Source organism: Podarcis tiliguerta, assembly GCF_965153285.1.
Source record: "Podarcis tiliguerta genome assembly, chromosome: 12".
Lineage (NCBI taxonomy): Eukaryota > Metazoa > Chordata > Lepidosauria > Squamata > Lacertidae > Podarcis > Podarcis tiliguerta.
In genome coordinates, this window is record NC_139545.1 from 47,700,242 (window position 1) to 47,717,023 (window position 16,782).

At 41.9% G+C, this 16,782-nt stretch overlaps 1 protein-coding gene across 4 annotated transcripts in view; it reads right to left on the reverse strand.

The window, feature by feature from the left end:
- Positions 1 to 16,782, reverse strand: part of RBM33 (RNA binding motif protein 33) — a 97,539-nt gene that overhangs the window by 42,835 nt on the left and 37,922 nt on the right. For all 4 annotated transcript variants that reach the window (XM_083406116.1, XM_083406114.1, XM_083406115.1 and 1 more), the window contains exons 11-15: positions 11,459 to 11,609; positions 9,615 to 9,946; positions 8,010 to 8,351; positions 6,114 to 6,401; positions 2,773 to 3,402 (exon numbers count right to left, since the gene is read on the reverse strand). In XM_083406116.1, coding sequence (XP_083262242.1) covers positions 2,773 to 3,402; positions 6,114 to 6,401; positions 8,010 to 8,351; positions 9,615 to 9,946; positions 11,459 to 11,609 — 1,743 coding nt within the window. The remainder of the gene's footprint in view (positions 1 to 2,772; positions 3,403 to 6,113; positions 6,402 to 8,009; positions 8,352 to 9,614; positions 9,947 to 11,458; positions 11,610 to 16,782) is intronic.

Genomic DNA, 16,782 nt, shown 5'->3' on the forward strand with positions numbered 1-16,782 from the left:
CTTTTACCCTCAAAGGGCATGCAGAGGCCTATCTCCAATCTTAGAACTGTGGGACAGCGCTAAGATAAGAGATATGTCTGTGCTGATCCACTGGCATTACAGTTGCCGTCCTATGAGGTTGGGTGATTGGTAGGTTGGTGGCCCTGACCACCCTTCAAAACTGCTTGCAGGTGGTGGGCTTTGCCATCCTTAGTCTACCATAAAAACCCAGAAGGCAGAGAGAAGGAGAACTCTACTCTGCCGCCAGCTCTCTCAGTTGCAATGATGGATGCATAAGAGGGAGCTTCACTTCCTGTGCACCCAGTACAGAAACCCAGCAGGCTGCTGGAGAAGGAATGAAGCACTCCATGCCTCTGCCAGCAGCCTGCTTGCTTTCTCTGTCAAGTGGGGAACAGAGGGCTTCCTACCCTACAACCCTATAATGGGTTGTCAGCAGAAGGGCCAAACACTGGGTTGTTACCCACGCTGGAAGGAGAGAAGGTGAATAATCCCCTGCTGTCCAGAAAATAAATGCAGGTGGTTGCTAAAGGAGGGGCTGAATACTCCGTTTCCTTTCTGCAATCTCATGCACCTATGTCAAATTTCTACTTGCCTATGGCGACCAGGCAAGTGGTGGAAAAAAGATTGCATATATCTGCTACACTGAATAACTGCAACACTTTGTTGTGGAGACTTCTTGCGCTGGTATATATGATTTCAACAATCCTTTAGTTTTTACCAGTTGGAATTAAGATTGCTTAGCTATTACTATTGATAAAGCATATAAGCCTGTCAAAATCTTGTAAACGAAAGTGATTCCTCAAAGGATCACTATAATCTGAGCTGGAAGAGATTCCCATCTGATACTTTAAGGCAGGATACATTGGCCTCAATCCAAAGCAGCTCTATGCACGTGAAGGCTAGGACCATGCACACTCAGCTGGAGCCCTCTTTGAAGTTCTTGCCACAGCATCTCACACTGCCAAGGAGGCATGCCAATCTGCAATTTAAAAAGCAACTTGCCTCTTTAGCAGTGGGAGATGTTGCGGCAAAACATTCCGAAGAAAGCACTGCTTTCAGGCAGATGCCTCTCCTGTGCACAAAGCTTCTTTGTATTTCAACCTCCATACATAAACCGTCCCTCAAATGCCTGTCCAGCCTTTACAGGACAATCTCCAAGGAAATTCTACAGCCTCTCGGGGCTTCTTACTCCCCTGCTGAACTGATCTTACAACTAAGCTGTAAGGAACATCTTAAAACAACTTCTCTGCACTCTGAACTATTTCAGTCTGAATCCTAACAATTTAACCATAGTGGTTAAAAAAGGTGGGAAACAGAGCTAATTATTTTTCTGGAAGAAAAACACCACCACTGCATGAAACAAACTAAACTAATTTCAGCTCACTCCTTAAGTTATTTCCAATGGTGTCCAACTCCACGAAACTGGATGAACTTTTACTAAAGGCTCAGAACTAAATAATGCCTCAAATATATCCCAAAGAATATTTCTGCATTAGGAGCAGATAACTTGTTTTGGCCAGTAGGCTGTTTGGCATATCCTGCCTGCGAGTGGACGAGAAGTCATGTTTGCTATGAAAAGGACTGCACTACAGAGTCTCATTTTTTCTGTTCAGCATGTGATACACACATAAACAAAATAAACCCTTAGCTAAGTTCTACTTAGTCTTTATCAAGTCCTTTCTGCCCACTTCTATCGGAGTACCATTTATATGCACCCTGTGCTGAGGTTGTTTGCTGACGCACAAAACAGGACAGAATAACCTACATGGGGAGGGTGGAGAACTCCAAAGCGAAAGCTTTCCTGGCTACTATCCTGTGTATTGCAATACCAACAAAATCTGAGTCAGGGCAGAAGCCTGAATGTAATTTTATTGTGAACTAGTTCTCTGCTACTTGAAAAACAAGGCACACAAACTTTGCTATTCTTGTCATTAGGAGACAGGGAGGAAGGGTGAGGGGAGAGAATATGGTTAAACATACACATAACTTCCCTTCAACTTAAATCCATTTCCTCATTTCTCACATTTCAAAGTCCTTCAACAAAGTTTCTTATTTTCTTTCTAGAAGAGGTATACACAGCTCTTACGCTTTATTCCTGAAAAATGCTGCATAAACCGCAGTTTATAACTCACTATTTCCTGGCCTAAAGGGGGACTTTACATATTTGCTACTTTCCCAAATGGAAATTATTCCTCAATTTATTGTCCCTTTTCCTAAGGTCTGGCATTCTGTTACCTAGTAATCAGATAGTGACCTAAGCACAACTAAGTAGAGAGCAACAGCCCATACATAGGCTTCTATCAAAGGAACAAAGGAGGGAAGATCTTCTGGCCAAAACCACAAATTGTTAGTGTACAGTTCATCATTCACTGCCCTTTTTTGGCTGTGGTTAGTTACCAAATGTTTTTGATTTGGATCAAAATCAAATGAGAACATTCTATTAAGTCACCAGCATGTGGTCTGCCTCCTTTATGCTACTTGTGCTTGCCCTGATCACTTGATCCATTTGGTGATCAGTTCAGCAAGACCATTCAAGATTACAATATGGGGAAACGTACATGTATGATATTAGGGGAAATGATTTAAAATAGCTATACACAGCTGTGACAGTTCAAAATTAACAGGAATATTTGAAATGTGGGTTGTCGTCCCCCCCAAGCCTGTGCTTATCAATCTCCATTTTCTTCGGGCCTTTGCAAATAACACCAACAGGACAGACAGGGACCACAAACAACACAAGAAAACAAAAGACAGACAAGCCTGGTAACTTACCCCTCCTGACAATTTAATCACCCTGACTTTGGTGCCGACATGGGGCCCATCTCCACTACCACTGTTTGCCCGCTGCATGACAGTTCTTTTCACCCCAGGCTTCAGTTCCTGAGGCTGGCCTTGTACTGATGCCACACGAGCAATCGGGGACGGGTTCATGTGGGCTGCAGGAGGCTTTGTTTGCAACCCTTTGTATGGCAGCTGGAGCTCATTTTCGGGCACTGTCCTAGTCTGTCTTAGCTGCTTCACTGTTTTTATTTGCTGTCCTTGAAACTGTGCATGATCTCCGGCCTGCGGAATATTTGGGGGCTTGGGCTGAAAAGCAGGGGGGGTTGGAGCTACTGGGTCTTGCTTTTTAACCATCAGCCTGCATTTCACATTTTGGCGAGGCTGTGCACCAGGAAGGGGAAGCAATGGATTTCCATTGGTGGGCAACTGTGAAGTTTCTTCCTCCTGTTGTTGGGTTGAAGACTGCTGCTGCTGTGCGAGCCTTTCAAGCAGCTCTCTTTTTCTAGCTCCAGCCTGAAGTTGCCGCCTGAGCTCCTTTTGTTTCAAGATCTCTTCTCTTAGGCGTTTCTGTTCTTCTATCTTCAAACGGTAGAGTCTGGTTTCTTCATCTTCATCAGGAAACTACAGAAGATCAAAGGAAACAAGTTATAGGGACAGTGACTCCTATCCAGCTTTGTCAAATTTGGTTTTGCTTTTAAAAAAAGAGAGTGCATTGATGGCATCCATTCCCAGGAGCATCTTAAATCAACTGAAATATGGTGCTAATGCTTTTAAATGACATAGCTACCAATGCAAGTTTATTACTAGGCAACCTATGAAGAGTCAAAAAATACATGACTCTAGTTTGGACTTTACTTAATGAAAAAAAAAATCAGAATGCTGAAACTGAAGCCTTCTAAATCGGAACTCATTTAGAAGTTGCTGAAACCAATTAAACTATTAATATAATTCAAGATCTCAAAATATTGTTTCAAATGGAAGCTGTAACAATGCAGAGGCAGCCCACTGTCACATGGGTTTTATCTTGCTCTTTTCTGACAAACTAACAAAAGGTAGGGTGGTAAATGACCTGAAAGGCCCTGATTAGAACTATTGATTTTTCTTACAGAATTTTCAGCCTGATCTGAAACTCATTTGTCACACAATAATTGGTTATAATGAACAGCACAAGTCAATCTCTCTGACCTTGAACTCGTGCACTCTCTTCAGAATTAAAATGTTGCCAAATGCAGTGTTGGAATATTAATGGTATATCAGGAATGCCTTTAATATTCCAGCCTTAAGCTTTTCTGAAAGTATTATACCCTTTGTGCATCAAATAACCTTTCTAAGGGGCCTAAAATTCTGGCAGAAAACACATTCTTACAGGAAGCTACAGGGAAATCAAGAACATCAAAAGAAAAGCTGCTTCCAAGTGTTGCTCCTGAGTTTGCAAGTTTCAACAGGACAAACGTTAAAGGATAATATAATAGGCTAAGAACTGCTTCTTATTAAACACTACAATAGTTTAACCCCCTAAAGCACCAACCGGATATGCTTTATTTAGTATACATCTTGAGGAAACCTCATTCAGCACACAGCAGCTTAGATCACCAGCACTTGGAAGCAGTGAAAAAGTGGAAGCACCATGGAATCAATGTAACATTACTTGAACTAGTTTCACTCACATATTGCTTTCATAAAGATTCTCTTACGCAATGCTCATGTTTAATTGGCAGGTAAGGTGTTTAAAAAGTCATCAGCTGAAAGTGTATGCAGGAGAAACTGGATCCTATCAAGTTACAATTGCATACTATTTTCAATTTGCTAGGCTCGTCTTAATATCTGAGTTCCCCTAACAATGTGAGTAAATAGGTCCCCATTCCCATTTACCATATTTCTAACTCAGATTAAGATGCTACATGATTCCATGGCAGAGTTGGCACTGAACCCAAGGGTACCACATCTAACTCTCTGCCCACGAGACCACACTGACTTTGAGCATCTGAAACAAAAAACTGAGAACACTGAAAATAGCCATCCATCCAAAATGCAATTAGCAAGCTTTCCATCTCGCAGGGTAAAGTACTTTAGTCTAAGTTTTACGGGCCAATTCAACCTAACGTGATCTATTTCACTGAGTGCAGTTACTCTATATTCTGTAACAACCGATCAGAAAAAACATCAGCATTCAGTAGTTAGCATTTACAGTGACAAACCATTGATATTCATCATTCGAGCCTATCTGTAAGGGATAATAACAGGAATTAGCAGCTATATAGTTCTTTAGAATATTCAAAGCATTGTCTCAGTAATTTTTACAACAATCCCGCAAGGTAGGCTCAGTATTATGCCTATACTACAGGAGAGTAACTGAGAATAAGACACTGTGTCTCATTTAAAGCCATAAAAGCCCAGTTTGCGCATTATGCTAAGTCAAACCATGGCTTAGCATGAACAGTTGAATGTGCAGGCTCTCAGAGATTGTGGTCACTCTGGTCCTCTTACTGTTACTGCATTGAGCTCAGCATGTCTAATGAGCCCAGGTTCATGGTTTAGCTCTCTCCACACAAGCGATGAATTGTAACCAAGATTTGTCCTGTGGGTTACAGCCAGTGCTTGGTATGGGACAGCTAAACCATGAGCCTAGGTTCATATAACCTGCTAAGCTAAAGCATGACTTAGTCTGGTCCAGCACAGCAGAACCAGCAGATGAGCAACACAGTCACAATCTTCTCTCAGGGAGCCTGCACAATTGCTCTGTGCTAAGATATGATTTGGCTTAGAGTTACATGCAACTGAGTTTCTAGCAAGTTCATCGTGGATTCCACCTAGGGACTTTCACAGTAACTTGGTTCTCCAAAATCACTCAATGGTATTCAAGAGATATAGGCAATTCTTGTTTCCACAAAAACAGAATTTCATTATTTAATATTATCACTGCATCTTGCCAACAGACAGGGTAACATCGGGGATGTTTGACCCATGACCTGTGGACCACATCTGGGTGGCTGACGGGAAGAGCTCCCTATATACCCCATTCCGAATGGATTTCTCCTTTAGGCTCCATCTTCTCATTCCAGTAAAGTGCACACTTGACTCTCAAGACTGGTGACAGTGAGCTCCAATTCCTGATCATGGCTTACAATAAGAAACTTTTGCTGTAACAGATGTAAGTATAAGTAACAGGTGTGCCTTATGTTTTTCAGCAGATGAGGGAATCACCAACATATAAGTGGATTGTGTGTGCTGGTAAAAGCGTTTCTTCTATCTCTCCAGTTTACTCATCTGTGCCTGTCTGGAAACTAGGATAGATGCAGAAAACTATGTTACATAGATAAACAGAGCCTTACCTCTGGCTCAGATTTGATCTCCACTTTAGGTTGTGCCACTGGAATAACTGCTCTAGGCTTTGTCTCAGTCCTTCCCTGTTGGTTCTTCACACTAGCAACAGGCCTTGCAGTAGGCATGGTACTGGTAATGGGTTTTACTTGAGCAGCAGGTGCTGAGGTTCTTCGGTTGTTAGCAGCCTCGATTGCATGCAAAGGTGCTATCGGCAATTCCCGCAAGTTACTGTTCCTTGGAGCAGGTGACTGGAGTTGCTGATTTGGACGCTTCACCATGTTTTGTGTTGGTGTGTTCTGAAAAAAAAATCAACATTAAAACCCCCCTGATAGCACTGAGTTTTTAAGCATGCAGATTCTGCTGTAGCTTAACTGATAACATATGGAGATTCTGAATCACCTTTCTTTGTGCAGTCATTTCTATAGCAAATGCAGGTCTATAGTCCCCTTTGCCATGCTAATGGTACTAAGAGCCTTGCATAAGCTTTGAGGAATGGAATCTTCCAAAGGAAGAGCAGACAAAGCAACAGAACTAACAACTAGTCAGGTGTTATCTTTTTCCCCAGCACAGAATTTTCTGTGGCAGAGAAGGTATCAACCCTGCAGAGGGCCTCAAGAAACACAGGTGAACACAAACAGAGGGACAAAGCAGTGCTAAGCGGTTTGAAAATTCTTTAGCACAGCAAAAGGAAAAGTCAACCATGGATTGACAAAACTGCAGGATTTGTGACTAGAAGTGAACAAATGTGGCCAACTTCACCTCCAGACACAGCCTTCCTTAAATAATGTTTCTAAGCGCGTGCGCGCGCGCGCGCGCACACACACACACACACACAGAGCCAGTCCTACACATCCCTGCCTTCTTTTCTTTCAAAACTTTGCAGGCAAACTACATGGCAAAGCCTCTCCTGAACTGTCATCACTTCTTTGCTGCACTCTCTACTGCCAGTTAACCTGCTCAACATCATCACTGCAGTTTGGAAGCCAATCCTTGTCCCTTTCCTTTCTCACTTTGCCCCCATGTGTCTTAACTTCATTGAAGCATTGGCAGTAGGGCTATTTCTGCTTTCTAGCTATCACTGCTAGTACTAAAGAAGTATCACTCAGTAACACAGGTAGGGCTGCTCACTACTGGAATGTTCAAATCGCGCTCCCTTGGAAGGGGAGAAAGAAAGAACCCTTAACATGGCATTGAGAAAGCTGCCCATGGAAATCTCTTTTCCTCTGTGCTGCTTTGCACAGCCCAATAGTAGTAGGATTACTCGGCCTCTCAAGCTCAAGATAACAATCTCAAGACACTGTCCAAATAAGAGTGTTCTTTTGATACTAAGCAAATACTTAGTAAGCAAGGGGTGGGGTTAATGGGTTGTTGTTTTTATTTTGATTATATATTTTGTGGTTTTATATTCTGATTTTGTTCTATGAACCGCCCTGAGACCTCCAGGTATAGGGCGGTATATAAATTGAATAATAATAATAATAAAATGATAATAATGCCAAGGCAGCCGAATTTAGCACGGAGGGAGCGTCACAGAGGCCGTGCAAGAGATAAGCCACAACACTAATAGTGTCACACCATACAACAGGGGGATCTAATCTACAGACCTGCAGGTAGCTCTTCAAGAGGCTTGTATTCGCTCTCAAAACACACACACACACACACACACACACACACACTTCCCAAGCCTTCTCATTTTTTAAGAAAACCACTAGGGTTTTTGTTATTTTTTATTTCAGCCAACAACTGGGGTTTGCATTCCAGGTTATCACACACTTCAGTGGAGTGCACATAAGCCCGCCCCGCCCCCTTCAGGGTCCAAAAAACAGCTTGCACATGCACAGTTGTGTGTTCTTTGAACATGCGCAAAACGGGAGTTTTCTGTACTGTATTTAAACGTCACTTACATGCCTGGCCTTTACCAGACCTTGTCGTTGCTGACACTGCATCCGATTGCTGCTCGACTGCTGCTGCTGTGCCTGCATGTGAGGTCTAAACTGGGATGGGGCAACAGAAATCAGAGGCTGGGGGGGCACTGCAAGGAGGTGGTGCTGCTGCTGGTGTGGCTGGTGCTGCTGGTGTGGTTGATGCTGCTGGTGGTGCTGCTGGGCTGTTTGTGGATGCTGCTGATGTGACTGCGGATGCTGCTGATGTGACTGCGGATGCTGTTGATGCGGCTGTGGATGGTGCTGTTGCGGCGGCTGCTGATGCTGCTGATGCTGTGGCTGCAAAGGAGGGTGCAAGGGACCCTGCACATTTTAAAGGAAAGCACACATGAGCTGCAAACTCAAAAACGGCCTGCTCCTAAACATTCAAGCTCTAAGTAGCTAAAAGGATTTAACCAGCACTCTGTATATCACAATTACTATAACCAGCAAAGAAAAGCCCTTTATTAATAAGCACACCACCACCCAATTCAAGTCTAAAGTTAAGTTAGGCTAAATTAAAGTGCTGTACTGCACATAAACATTATGTTTCGGCTGTTCCTTTTAAAAAAATAATAATGAAGAAGTCTAACTGGAGTCTGAACATTTCCTACAATTACTAAAGCACAATGGTTAAACTTTAAAGAAAGCTTAATAAGTGAAAGGAATGCACGATACCAGCCATTGTGTATTTATTAGTATCCTCAAATGAAAAACAATAGTACCAGCAGAGGGTGCTCTAACCTTTATGGTGAGCTAATATGGCTGTTTTCTAGATGCATGCTTAATCTATTCACTGTACAGGAACTTGTTTTTAAACAATAGATTATTTTCTTATTTCTTCTGGAATAAATCAATTTAGGAAACCATAGAATATTGAACAAAATGTTGCATTACAAACTTTTCTAATCTCATTAGCTGTGAACAGCCTTGCAAAAATCAAAGCAGTTTAATATCTTCACTTTGAAGCACTATGCCAATACAAAGTTGCCACTAAACCTTGTAATTCAATTAGCACTGGGCACAGGGGGATAAATATGTTTTCATGCTTGGCACAGCAATAAAAAGGCACATTTAAATTTCATCTATATTTTGTACCATCAATTCAAACATTAAACATTCAACTCTGTGCACAGGAGAACTTCTCAAAGCTTTCCACACTTCCCTGCATAAGCAACAAACGGTTTGAGGCTCTTAAGGAATAGGTAAGATGAAAAAAAGTAAGCACCTGCACAAACTCACTTTATTCTTAGGCCCACAGCTAAAAAGATCAAGAGAGAGGAGGGGGTCAACTAAATGTGTTTGTTACATGCTTTAAAAGTCTCTAAAAGAGGGCAAAAGGATACTGCAAAAAAAACCCTGGACATTAATTTCAAAGCACTCATCAATACAATTACCATACTTTTTGCAGCACTTAGGGGACGGCAGGTCTAGGTTCTGCCCTGCTGATCAAAGTGGTATGAAAAGTGTGCTAGAGTAACAACTTTGGGGCAGCTTTGGAGGCATTGCACTTTTGGGAACTTAGGTTAAAGCTGTCACAATATTTCTAAATGCAGATTCCTAGGAACTCTTGCTTTCGTTTCATACCTGCATGTTGGGCTGCGTGAGAGTTGTCAAAAACGGCTGGCCTGGCACCTGCATGAAGGACTGCCTGGGAGGGAGGAAAGGTCGTGCATTTGCTGCTCCGGGCTGGTTGAAGTGAAGGACTCCCACGGGACCCTGCGGCTGAATGTTTGGCCTCACCATCCTCTCTCTGGGGAACATGTGCTGCTGCCCCTGCTGGTTAAAACCTGGTCCAGGCTGACTGAAAGGGTGCGGGTTTTGGTTGGGAATGGGGTGGGCGCTGTTGAGGAGTGGGGGCGGTAGAGGAGGAGGAGGGCTCCGCTGCTCAAACAAGTGATGGCTGGGAAATCTTGGCTCTGTCAGAAACAAAACGTAGTCATAAAACCAATCTATCCATGGAGCAAACTGAACAGCCTTCCTAGTCCTCACACCCCTGCTTCAGATAACGCTCACACAGGAAGCTGCAATATTAGTTTAAATCAGTGTTCCCCAACCTAGCGCCCTCCATATGTTTTCCAGTACACCTCCTATCAGCCCCAGCCAGCACAGCATACAGAAGAATGGTGGGAACTTGAATCCAAAACATATGGAAGGCACCTGGGTTGGGGAAAGCCAGGTTAGATTATTGGGTCCAACTAACCCAATATTGTCTGCAGGGACTGGCAATGGCTTCTCAGGATTACATGAAGAGGTTCCTTTAGCATTATCTGTTCCTTTTTGTTGGATCTGTGCCACCTTCTGCATTCAAAGCATGTGATTTGCCACTAAACGAAGATCCTTTCCTCACAAAATATTCTAGACTGCACATATGTTACAAAGGGGGCGGGGAGAGATACATACTTTTGCTTCTTTCATCACTCTCTAAGAGCCTTAGATACCTGGAGTAGATACCTGGGTTAGAGAGGACCACTAGGTCCCTGTAGTTCAAAACCCTTCTCCAAAAGAAGGAGGAACGCTCTCCCCCCAATCAACCCACAGAATCCAGGTAAGTCCTGCAAGCAGAACTATTCATGTCTTCATGGAAAGTCAATAGGGAAAAGACGGTTTCAGTAAGAAGTCCTGTTGCTTAACTGAAAGCAGCCATCAGCAACAACTAACACAATTAAGGGTTGTACAATGAGTTACAATGGAAGAGAAATCCAAGTTGCGTCTGTGGAAGTTTTCACCACTTTTTCAGTTGACACCTTAGAAGTTTTCTTCTTACATATATATTACAATAATGTATAAGCCAGTAAACATGACTATGTTAAAAATTTACATGAGAGAATCGGATAAGTGATACTGTGGTACCTAATTGCTAAATCCCAAGCTCCAGATATAGGAGGATTTGCCAGCTTCAACAATGGCCTAGAAGTGACAGATGGGAAAGTGACCGCGTATAAGTGTGACAATGGGAAATAATTAAATAATTCAATTCAAATCCAGAAATGGCAGGAGGAACCTGGAGATTCCTCATGGTTTCCGAGGACACTCTTTCTGGAGCCTGAAGAGGACATTAGTGAAGGCAGAGGATGCCCCAAAGAGATTGGATAAGCAGCGGGAATTTGTTGCTGCTGCTCAGCCTCCCCGCCTATCAGCTGATGTGGGGGGCAGTGCAGCAGTAGCAGCCGCTTTCCTGTGTGTCTTCCAGCCTCCTGCCAGCGCCAGAGCTTCAATTCTAGTTGTGGTTATTTTTGGAATACAGTATTTTCTATATGGATTGAAGAGAGCAGCAGAGAGGGTGTTTAAAGGGTGCTTAGAGGGTGCTCCCCACTTTATCCAATTTCACTTTTACACATGGGGGCCCAGAACGTAACCCCCATATAAGTGGGGGGATGCCTATAGTTAAGACAACAAGCTGCCGCTTCTGATGCTAGACAGGACATTACCTCCCATGAAGAAAGGCTCTCTATCCTGTGGAGGTGGTGGTGGCAGAGGCGGTGGTGGTCCTCTCCACTGATCCTGGAGGGAGAGTCTTGGGGCTTGATTGAAGTTGGTAGGAACAGGTCCAGGGGGATTCTGCTGAAACTCTGGAGGACCCTGAATAATACAAGGGGACACACAGAACACAAATGGAGGTTAAAATAATCCTGAAGCATTTCTTCTATGGCTCATTTATTAGATTAATTTTATTCTTTTATCATCCTTCCTCTCAACTGGGACCCCAAAGCAATGTACAACATCTCTAAAATAGAGTCAGTACAAAATATTACATGAAACCCTATAAAAAACTTCTTGCATAGCCTAACTATTGAGAATATTTACTTATTTTATAGGAAAAGATTAAAATACCTTTCTGTAATCTGTATAAATTGGCAACCCTACTGAGTCATATCTTTCACTGTGGCAGTGAACATTGAACCTAAGCACAATATCTTTACAATGAATTCAAAATGTTTTAATAATCACAGCAGCACCACAGGAATGCCATCTCTTTTCAAGCTTAGTGAAATCCATGCAATTATTGACCTTCTATCCCATTAATCCAAAAGTCTGAATGTCTACTTTAGAAAATGCTCCTGACATTTATCTCTTTAAACCATGCTATTCTTTGCTATCTATTTAGTACAACCTAAGCAACCAAAATGAAGCTACTTTAATTTTCTGGATGTCATAAATTGATTCTCCCCCCGCCCCCCCCCCCATTTCTGAAGTAAAGAAATCATATTTCCAGAATAACAGGGAATCAACATTTCACAAAGCACATAACCCTAAATACTTAAGCATCTGAAGCATTCGTTACAGACAGGAGACAGAAAAATTAACATAGATTTGCCACCCTTGGTTTCAAATAAATGCTTCAGACTGATATTCAGCTATTTCACAATCAGCAAAGGAAGGAGCCATTTAAAATTTAAGCTCAGTAATTGATTTTCCCCCTTTTGATTCTATGAACGAACATGCCATATCATCTACTAAAAAGACAAGGACCATTTATGACACAAACACCCATTAACTAAATTAGTGGGAAGTAATATTATGTTGTCACAATCGCTTCTTACAGCACATCAAACAGTCAAGAGTATTCTCAACTCAGCAGTGTTTTCAGGTAAGCATCTAAAAATCAGTATTACCCACAACCAGTGTGTTTCCTTACTATTACTGTACAGGCTTAAAAACAACAACAAAGATTCCTGGACAAATTTAAGGGCTGCAAGGAATACAGTACAAGTAATTCCAACTTCAACACGCACAAAGAAGAAGAAGAAGAAGAGTTTGGATTTGATATCCCGCCTTTCACTCCCTTTAAGGAGTCTCAAAGCGGCTAACATTCTCCTTTCCCTTCCTCCCCCACAACAAACACTCTGTGAGGTGAGTGAGGCTGAGAGACTGTGACTGGCCCAAGGTCACCCAGCAGCTGCATGTGGAGGAGCGGAGACACGAACCCGGTTACCCAGATTACGTGATGACAGCTCTTAACCACTACACCACACACAGTTAGCTGGGGAAATTGTTCTGCATATGTGTAAGAACTGGACTATTAGAATTATAGTGCTTAATTTGTGTGCCAGATTTTACTCTGGTTCCGCTACATTTCAAGGAGCCATGTTCTAAACTGGATGCTGCTCCCATTACAGAGCTCGAAGGTGGTGGCATCCCCTGCTCTGAAATCTACACTTCTGTTCCCGTGCTTAGCTGCCCTTTATAAATGTATGCATACAATTGTCCATAAATTAGTCCTGTTAGCCCAACTACAATTTTTCATTTTATGGGGGGGTTTTTTTGGGGGGGACTACATTTTTTAATCAACTAAACACAAACCTGTTACAGAAAAACAGGCTTCTACTATCTACACACATACACTTTCTCTCATGCGCTAATCATTTGTTTACTTGTACCATTAAATCTTCTCCTATCTCTTTCTGAAAACCTGAAGCACAGTATACACCACTAGGAACACTGCAGCAGACATTAGCTACAGATGTGTTGCATTAATAGGGGGAAAATACAAGTACGGTACAATTCTGTGGACTGTGAAACATTTAAGCAGCCTTGGGTCCATGGATATACCATGCACAATTCTACAGTCACAGTTAAGGACACCGACAAATATAATAGCAAAATAGCCTACTTCTTTCAGAATCTGAAACAAGGTTCTTGGTAGATATTTAACTGCTAACGTTTTACACTCCTGTTAAATTTAGTAGTCAGAATGCTATTTTTTGTGCTCAGCAACATATGTACCGCAAATCAAAAGAAAACAAGCATACGTCGAACATAATAAATTCTGATATGCACAGTAGTTTCTCCTTTTTCGTGCCCTCACATAGGCAGTTTCAAAGAGCCACAAGATGCTAAAAGCAACATTCATTTGTAAGCGGATAAAATTGATCTTGATTTTTTATATGGCCTAAATCGTAACACTGCAAGAATGTGCTTTTGGATAATGCATTTTGGGCATTTGCTGCTGTTTGTTTGTGTCTTTTTGTTTTTTTCAAACCCACCAAGTAAACTGAAGAGGGTCATGGCTTTGCAGAATACATATAGTTGCGATCTTAACCAGGGAGAAGGCCAGGTACTCCCCACACTGCTGCTACCCCACCCCACTCCCATCAAAAGCACAGTCCAGCTGCACAATCCCACAGGTCTGGCTTTCTGGACTAAGAGTTCAAAACATTACATTCAACAGTGTTTGCTACAGGATATTCACTTAGAAAACTTTAGAGCTTGAAGGCTGCAACCACCTTATGCTCATTTAAACAGTGGCTCATTTCAAAGCATCTGACATTTTATAGTAAAAGGATTTATAGACTTCCACACATTAGTATTTAAAAGGCCTCACTTTACTGCCTTGGGTTCCATAATGGAAAAAAGCCAGCATATAAATGTAATGAAATAAGTAAAAGCATAAAAAACGTAAAGGACCCCTTACAGTTAAGTCCAGTCGCGAATGACTCTGGGGTTGCGGCGCTCATCTCGCTTTACTGGCCGAGGGAGCCAACGTTTGTCCACAGACACTTTTTCCGGGTCATGTGGCCAGCATGACTAAGCCGCTTCTGGCAAAGCCACAGCAGCGCACGGAAACACCATTTATCTTCCCGCCGGAGTGGTACCTATTTATCTACCTGCACTTTGACGTACTTTCAATCTGCTAGGTTGGCAGGAGCTGGGACCGAGCAACGGGAGCTCACCCCATCGCGGGGATTCGAACCTCTGACCTTTCGATCAGCAAGCCCTAGGCTCAGTGGTTTAGATCACAGCACCACCCACGTCCCAAGTAAAAGCATATACAATCTCAATCATCCTTAAATCGGCCCTGCAAAGTAGGTTAGTTTGTCCCCATACTGTAAGTCGGTCGGCTACAACAAGACATGGTAGATTGCCTAAGGCTATGTAGTGAGTTTATGGCAGTGGCAAAGTTAGCCAGACAAATCAGACCTAGAGCTCAATCTCATAGCCACAAACTGTCTGTACATAACAGCTTTCAAACCTGAAGTTGTGAAATTAGGGCTGGCACCTTATTAGTTGATTGGCTGAGGCTTTTAAAATAGATTAAATCTGTTTATGAATGAATCAATAATTTATTACAGAAGGGAAGCACATATTTTAGTTGATACATGTAGTGATCAGAGAAGGCATCATCCCAGAAGAGGCACAAAGAAGAAGTGTGGTTTTTGTATAAACGTGAATTCTTAATACTCCGTGTGTATTGCCCAACTGATCACGGACAACATTTCAGTCAATCAAAGAGTTTATTGTTGCTTAAGAACTGACTAGAATCTGCAGCCTTGCGTGACATTTAATAATGCCAGCCTTTGCCTATCACTAATTAGGTGTTGCAAGTTATGGCTAACCAATGCCTATAAAAACGATTCATCAAGCATTGTTCAGCCATTCTTCTTTGCATATGTACTTCCATTATGCATCATATCAAAGGCTTAACCAAAATGTTATTGATTACTTTTGCAAAACCTCAACACTAGGTAACTTCTGTCTACAGTTTGTTATAGAGATCTGAATGGCTCATTGAGCATGACTTCCACATACGCAGGCAATCCTACTTTCTGAAAGAACATGAGATAAGGTTACCCTAATCCTGTCAAAGAATTACACTATTTTGCTTTCCTTTTTATCCTCTCAAATATCCCCCCTAGTTAAGAAATTAACATTCTCTCTCATACAATTCTTACAGAAATTGTACTTTTACTTTTCGGCATCTCTTGTTAATTACATGATGTTATCTGTTATAATCTATTCATGAACCACAGATAACTTTGGCTACCAATAAAAGAGAAAACTTAGCATAAATTGCTTAGCACAAAGTTAATCTTATAAAGCAAGGCATAAAGAGGATCTAACAGCTATTATATGACTTATCAGCTTTCCTAAAAGGGTCACTCTATACTTTTTTTCAAAGAGACTAATTAAATACCTTAACAATGTCATTGAAACTTCATGAATCTTTCAATAAATTACACCCTGTCTCTACAACATGTTTTCATTTATTAATCTCACTTAACATGCAAAGAGGCTAGAAGAATGCCACTGACACCAAAGTAGGGATACTCTGTTAATTCTTATTAAAAATTGTATAAATGCAAAGAATCAGTGTCTATAACCTATGACATGATTAAAACTATAGCCATCTGTCACAAAATGTTAATCCTCTTACTTTAGCATCCACTGGACTTTGGCTTTTCTTGGGTAAATGACCTTAGTTCAATTCAATCACCACTGGGTAAGATGCACACAGAAATGTAACATGCAGATCCTTTCAACGTAAGATTGGCTCCACAGCCATCATGTTCTCAGCAAACCACCATGCTCAAATGCATGGTGGCTTTGGGCTTCATCATAAGCTTAATTTTTTTTCATTTGACTGAGTTCTGCACCAATTAGATGCATGCAAAAAGGAAGCAGGGTCCAGTCTCTGGTTCTTATACCCAAGGGTGACTTACTGTATGTGGAAGAAGAAGTATTTTAAAGTAGGTGAAATTCTAGATTGCTTTTTGGGATGACAAGCATTCCCATTTCTGGAGGGGAAATGACTAAAACCATTTGGAGCATGGAGTCACTAATGCTTAGATGAATTTGAGCTCTGTCTCTCCACGCAAACTGAATCAGGGGAGGTTGTACAAGTACTGGAATCTGGAGGCAGTGATGCGCTGGAGAAAGCCTAATAAACTGAGGCTTACCCACAAGACTGTGGGTAAGATGGCTTTGGGGTTTTAGAATTAAACAGCAGCCAGTTTGGGATGGGGTAGTTCTCCCC